This window comes from Montipora foliosa, chromosome 1 (assembly GCF_036669935.1).
Source record: "Montipora foliosa isolate CH-2021 chromosome 1, ASM3666993v2, whole genome shotgun sequence".
NCBI classification, from domain to species: Eukaryota; Metazoa; Cnidaria; class Anthozoa; order Scleractinia; family Acroporidae; genus Montipora; species Montipora foliosa.
In genome coordinates, this window is record NC_090869.1 from 6902336 (window position 1) to 6909835 (window position 7500).

At 38.7% G+C, this 7500-nt stretch overlaps 1 protein-coding gene across 1 annotated transcript in view; it reads right to left on the reverse strand.

Moving 5' to 3' along the window:
- The window catches only part of LOC138012294 (L-fucose kinase-like), a 39925-nt gene that overhangs the window by 32211 nt on the left and 214 nt on the right, over positions 1-7500 (reverse strand). Inside the window, exons 2-5 of the mRNA XM_068859133.1 lie at positions 2893-3044; positions 2683-2733; positions 2389-2526; positions 1286-1358 (exon numbers count right to left, since the gene is read on the reverse strand). Of these exons, the coding sequence (XP_068715234.1) occupies positions 1286-1358; positions 2389-2526; positions 2683-2733; positions 2893-3044 (414 nt within the window). The remainder of the gene's footprint in view (positions 1-1285; positions 1359-2388; positions 2527-2682; positions 2734-2892; positions 3045-7500) is intronic.

Here is a 7500-nt window from a genome sequence, read left to right on the forward strand (position 1 = left end):
TGGCCTACTGACAAAAAATATGGTTACTTTTCTTGGCAGAAAAATGTAAGTGAAGTTTGCATTATGGCCTTCAATATTACATGTAAAAACTTAATTAGTTCTTCATGTATTTGTTGATTTTTATTTTTATTTTTGCGGATCTTCAGGGAAAAAAGAGCCTGTTGAAGAGTTCTTCTGTTGGAGGGGGAGGGAATGTCCTCAGTACATGTAGGTAGGGTGACTAGCTTTGACTGATTGGGGTGCTTATGAAGAACTAGGTGGAGTCAAATAGCTTATTAAAATAAATACTCTCAAATTTGCAATGGTTTAACTGTTGTTATAAGTCTTGGATGGGTTTCACCCCATGGTGTTATTAAAGAAACTGGTACCAGTGTTGTTAGTAATGATGGTCTATTAGTTATGAATGATGGTTAATGTGCTAATGAGCAAATCACAAGAATAAGAAAGCCATCACTCTTAACCACAAGTTCAATTGTGTCTGAATCAAGAATCAAAGTTCCATTTGGTAATGATTTGAATTAATATTCTAGGAGAGATTTAGAATTACGGTACATTCTTGGATGGTAACCACAACAGGGTCTGAAATTGCGACCAATGAGACTAAAAGTTGAGCCTAGTTGTGGATCGGAATTTCCAGACTGGTCGCCAGCTGGCAACTGATCATGAAAGTCTCTCAATCTTGTGTCCAACTAAGCCAGCGATCAAAGAAATACAATCATACATGTAATTTATTTTAAAATCAAAAATTAATGCACCACTGTTCTAGCTCAAAAATGGAAGAGCGATTCCCATAAATTATCCACTTGATACTTGTCTTCCACCCAATTTTCTATGATATTATGCCCCATGATACATATTAAAGTACTTAGTCATGTACCTACCGACAACATGCACAAACACATGCTTTCATTATTTTTTGTTTACTGCAGTCAACTATAATGTATACTGGTGGGCTGCACAAGTTTGCAGATGTCATTACCAAGGCAACACTTTACCCTCCGCTATTTAAAGACCCTGTGTGTTCATGGTCCATCCTGAAACACACTCACAGCCTCCAGCACGACCAGCTGGTACTCAACCAACTGAGCCACCGCTGCACAGTGGGAAATATGAATCCTATGCATTATGCAGAAAAATAGTGAGCCAAAGAAAATATACCCAGTACTACAGTCTGTAAGTCTATTAATTTATGAACAGAAACAGAGCTGAACCTTTATTTTGGGCCTTACAGCCAGAGTAACAAACTGCATGTTGATGTTATACTAAAACATAAGATCACACATACTTGTGTCAGATGATACAGATAATATCATGTCTGTACTGCAGACCCAAATGCCAGGAGGAGCATTTAGAGATAACTGTTGACAAAACAAAGCATTGGATAGTTATGATTTCACTAAAATTTATTAGTATTGGTCAACCTTCAGTGAATTTAGTTGGACAACAACTCAACTACAGCACAGAAGGTCTTGGAAGTTCAGACCCACAGGAGGACCAGCATCTGTCCAACTATGAAGCCTTTCAAGGAAATTTGTAAAAGTAAAGATTGAATGCAAAAAATAAGTTCTTTTATTATCCATGCAACTGTGTTAATTATTGTATAGAAAACACACGAAACAAACACAAATATTCCACTATATTGTACAGTCTAGTTATTGTGCAGTAGAGAACCGGTTTGACTAGTTTAGGTGCTGATGTTTGCTCCGTGCTTTGTTAATTGTCACAAACAAATCTGTCACATGTTCTTGGTTGTTAATAATTCATTTTCTAAAAATTTAGTGCAAAAAAGTTGGATCAGAAATACTTGTCTTGACCAAAATCAGTCTGACTAGCGCTAAAACATTTCAATTTTACACATGCATGCTTACACATGCCGCAGTCATTCAGACTAACCATTCTTAATTCAGTCAGTGACAGTGACATCCTGAACAACAGAATATGAGGAAGACTCACTGTTGCAGACAGTTAATTGTTCTTTCATGTATGCAAATTAGTTTTTTTTCGGTCGTATACTTTTTAACAAGGTTACACTACCTCGTTAGTGAGCACAATCCCCCAAGGGGCCAATTAGTACAAGTATATTAGGACTGAAAATTTTTGTTAAAGCGTTTTTCGTCCGGTTTAAACGAGCGCATGTTATGTAGCCACACGAGTACTCAGGACTTTTTCCTGTCCGGCTTGTTGCACACATTCGGCAAGCCTTGTCAATAATATTGTTAAATATTGTCTTTCTGGTTTATGTTTTATGTAGTTACACTCCCTACTCATATTACTGTATTTCTTTCTTTTTCGTAGGGAACCTCGCATTGCTCCCGGTTTCTTGTTAGCAGAGGCGTGTGTTTGGAATTTTCTTTTTCTTGTCGAGTGTATTCTGGCCTTCATACTCACTATGCTTGATACAATATGTAACAGCAGGTCAAAATTGGAGACAACAGCATCACACAAATGCTCTTTAGACTTCTCTGTGTGTTTGGCTGGTAAACTGTTAAAGCATCTCCCACAAGAACTAAATGGAAAGTCTCTGCCCTTTGAGAAAGGAAAGAGAATTGTCACATGTAGGTATATACAGACGTGACACCTCAGCTGTTGACAGTGGCAACTTTGACCACAAATTATTTAGATTATACACCGGTAAAACTGGACACTGTCAGAATTCACGTCATACAAAAATTCCTCACTTACCATGTGCATGATGAGAATGTTTGCTTCATCCAAAACACTGAGGGTCAATGTCTGTATCACAAAAAAGTACATACTTAATCACACCAAATTCAGAATATATAGCAGTCAAGAAATATTCATAAAGATGAAATGACTTTTAAAGACCTGCATTTCTCATGTACGTTTCCATTTAAGACAAATTAATTGTAAGATCAAGTGATATATAATTACTTCAAAGCCAGCTTTTGCACTGAGATGTTCAGTAACCACAAGAAGAGCATTAACTGTGGCCCCACCACTACCAATACGAGCTTTGGGATCTTCAAGGGCCAGAAGCAGCACCTCTTCATTTATGAATCCTTTACTCTGATGAATTTCAAGTTCTAGAAAAGGAACAGATTTACTGCTCAATCCAAATTTTACCAAATCCAAGGTGTATTATTGAACCAATTTACATGTAAGATCACGCAAGGCAATTATAAAGATGAAGCATACTAAAGCTTCATCAAAGGACAGTGGAAGGGCTTTGTTGAGAAACCATGCAAAGTCTCCTTTCTCATTCCAGAAAGAGCTCATTCAAACACTCTAACCACTTACCAATAATCCATGAAAGTAACCTTTTTTCACTTATAAGTTTTACAAGCAATATTATCAAGGTATCAAGAAATTCTCACATACAGCTATAACAATGCAATGACATAACATGCATACACCTTGCAATCGTTCTTTAGGAACGCATTTCAATCATCATCATCATCATCCTATCTCTTATTCACACATAAGGTTATGAAGAAAATACTTGTGGGGTCATATAAATTACAGGATACAAGACAGTGTAAACAATTATCATATTAAAAATTAAATTAAGTCTGGTTAATATACCATGAAGCATTTCAAATAAAAGTATACTTATACATTTAAACTAGTAGTAATCTCAGATTATTGAAGTGTGTTCAACAGTTGCTTTGGAAACAAAGGAGAAGAGTGGGGAAAGAAACAATCTTATGGAACAGAAGTTTGAGGATACGAGCAGTACTTCTTGAGATGGTTCCAATAAGCACAGTTTGTCCTTGGCTAAACTCTAAATCATACATGTAACTCGTAAGTAAGTGCAATCTCTTTGCTTTAAGAAGCTAAGTTGTGGTCAAAATAACAAACACATCGATCATTTCTGAGGAAATCAGATACAACGTAAATAGCCCCCTGATAGGACATGCGGTGCAAATTTACAACAAGGCACATCATCGTCATTTGCACAAATGACGTAATTTACGGTGCAACATGCCTTATTGTGGCCACCCAACAAACTTTCACATTTGACACCTACGTGTTAATACGTCAACTCACTACCCATGCAACGGTGTTCAACAGGTGCGATTCCTGGATATAGCAGCATGTGGTCATTTGTGCTAGATGTTGCTACACTCAGGTGAATTAAGGACGTTTGCCGAAAATCTTCCCACATTGAAATTTGTTTCATTTCTCGCCTGAAGTTAGGTCATAAATTACCTATTCCAAAAATGGAAAAAAATTGGGGGTCACCAACTTTGTTTTGGAGAAAAAGGCAAGGGAAAAATGCCCTAATTTCGATAGATAGGTCATCATAACGAGATGTAGCCTCATCTACTTTTCCGTTAAAAATCATAAAAATAATATGTTAGAGTGAATGTTTCTGTGCATAGAAATATAGGAATAGGTTTTTTTGGATAATTGCATGCCACTGGGGATGTCATAAACAGTAGAGTTAATCCTCAACGAGCGTTTTCGCAAAGCGCTACCTGTTGTAATCACTTCCTGAACTCAGGACCCAAGGAAAGAAAAATATTTTAAAAAGATAACTTTTTACATTGTGATTTTTTTCCTTTCATCATATTTTGTAAATTGCAAGAAGAGCAAGTGATTCATGTCTTAAAAAATAGGGGTCACCGATGATCTAAAGGAGTAAAATCGATGTGATGTTGCGAAGCTCTTGGAAAATTCAGTTTGTCACAATTTTGCGTGACCTGTCGGGGAAGGACTGGAACCTAAGACAGGCTCGATCGATGAAAAGTTTTTGTAAAAAAAAAAACCTTCAAATATACATTTCTTTCATTTATTAAATTACGTTTACATGTAAATACTTATTTGCTTTTGCGTGCCGCTTATACGCAGAATTGTTCGTTTTCAAGCCAATTTTGCACCCCCATAGGCTATACAGTATAGTGTCCTTGGTCCGCGAGATCCTTGGGCCGCCCCTTTTCCACTTCATCATGATGTTATATTTCCTCGTTAACTTAAGTACCACCAAAAACAAACCTGTCCAATGATTTCTTGATTATTCTTCTTTCACGTGACGAAATTTCGGCTTTCCTGCTATTGGTGATTGTGCGGAATTCAAGTTTGTTGACAGGTGTGTTAATTTGTCTTTCTAGAAAGTCTCTACTTTTGCGGCTCCGTAAGTTACATAGTCATGTTTACTTGGCTTGTGTAAAGATAAAACGCAACGGGAACAAGGTCATATATACATATATGAAAAAACTATGAAACAGGAATTGAAGAAATCAATTAAGAATTACAATGAGCACAGTCCCTGCATCATCTAACAGAGAGGTAAGGTCACGCTTTAATACGTACACGGTTTTTAAACCTGGCTAAGGAAGCCCGGGGGGTAAGGAAGTAACTGATATGTCTGCAGTTGTCAGTTTGCTCCATAAATTATGTGGGTCCTAAATAGCGGGTCTTGCTAAAAGCAGGCCCGTGGCCCAGTGGCCCGCAGTCCAGCGGCCCGCGGCCCACGGCCCACCATGGCCCAGCGGCCTGGCGGCCCGAAGGCCCAGCAGCCCACGGCCCACGGCCCGTGACGGCCCGGCAGCCCGGAGGCCCACTCCTCATTTTCCACGGGTTTCCTGTCCAGCGGTAAATCCACGTGCATGCACAGATCTGCATCGGGTTTGGGCGTGCAAAATGGACGACGGTGAGTTTGAATTCGTTTACCATTTTAATCATTTGAATCCTTGTTTCTGTTTGTTGTTGTAAACAGACGAAAACAACAGAGAATGACAACATTTTTCACTTAGCAACATGCAACGAAAGAAAGGATCAAAAAGGATTGAAATGATTATTAAAATGGTAAACAAATTCAAACTCATCGTCTTTCATTTGCACGCCCAAACCCGATGCAAATCTGAGCATGCGCGTGGATTTACCGCTAGACAAGTCGCTAGACAACAAAACTGTGTGGGCCTCCGGGCCACCGTGGGCCGCGGACCGCTGGGCCGCGGGCCTGCTTTTAGCAAAACCCCTAAATAGCGCAATGAATGTTTGCCATAAGTTCCTGTGTTATACCTGGGAACTGAAAAGTCGGACTGTCTGAAATTATAGGAAGAGTTATGCTCCTGAAAGATGTTACTAGTCCGCGACTTATACTACTTATGACCCCAGAGAACTTTAATCTCGCAAAGCAGATAAAAAAACCTTCGATAAATGGAAAAGGTCTTTGCTTTAACTGAATATTTTCAAAATCCTGTTTGCACATGTTTACGAACGGACTTATATACAATGGACTGGAGCTTGTGTTCGGAGACGGTCAACTGCAAAATAAAAGCAGATTCTATACTCACAACGACATCCAATACGACTGTAGCTGAGATATATCAAGGATAATAGAGAATAAATAAATTTTCATGTTCGTACAGAAATTATCGGGATTCACAGGTCTTTTTTTGGGCTGCTTACATGAATTACGGTCGTTTCGCCTACGGGTCATTTCGCCTACTGTCTGTTCGCCTATGTCTAGAGTCGATTCACCTACGCTTTTCTTTTTAATTCTAAGTGACATCCGCTGCTAATCTATAATTGTAGTCCTAGTCTGTGTTCATTTCACGGCATTTTAGAGTAAATTCGTTAATCAGTCACTTTTACGTACAAACTTATTTAATGCTTACATGTAGAATGAGTTCACAAATGCAATTTAATTACTGCAAGCAACGTTTTGAGATTAATAATCATACTAATAATCATTAAGTGTTACCTATTACATGCGGGGACGTTTGGGTTGTCCGCGTGACTCCCGCCCCTTAAAACAGATCATTGGCGATTAATTGCTGGTTTTCAATCACGTGATCAACAGCCATGTTTTTGAACGAAAACAAAAGGAATCGTTTGCATAATAATAGAGTTAAATTCCCGGAGGATTTGGTCAGGGCACCAACATGGCCGCATTTTCTTTGTTTTGGGCACCAACATGGCGGTCGTGACGTCATGTGAAAACCGAGAATAGACAATATTCGTATTCTCGGTATTGGACTGGAACTAGCTTGCAATGGAGGCTAATGCGGGGAATATATTTTGCATTGACGTGAAAGCGCACGAACTAATTCATAAAGTTCGTAATACTGAGAACAAATCGCAACATCGATACAAACATTGAACCGCCCAGTAGAGTGGGAAGGAGCTAATTTCTTACGTACCTTATCCTTTATTGATATGTTAATGAAAAGTCTCACTTTCTTTAGTATAGGCCGCTAAAGGACCCCGCTCAAGACACAAGTTTACAGAAATAACGCCTTAGCTAGCCGTCACAGTGTTTTTCTGTGAGGTTCGACAAGGACTTTTAAACAATTCAGTTTTAAAGCTTACATATGAATCGTAGGCGAACTGACATATTCGACGTAGGCGAACGGACATTATACGTAGGCGAACAGACAGTAGGCGAAACGACCCGTAGGCGAAACGACCGGTTACCGCTTACATGATTCGTGATTACGTTCACCTTTTTTTTAAATTACAAGAGAAATGTTTCAGTTTGGAACTTGCCAATTTAATATTATCGCAAGAAACGAAAAAGCTATCTCCGTGGAA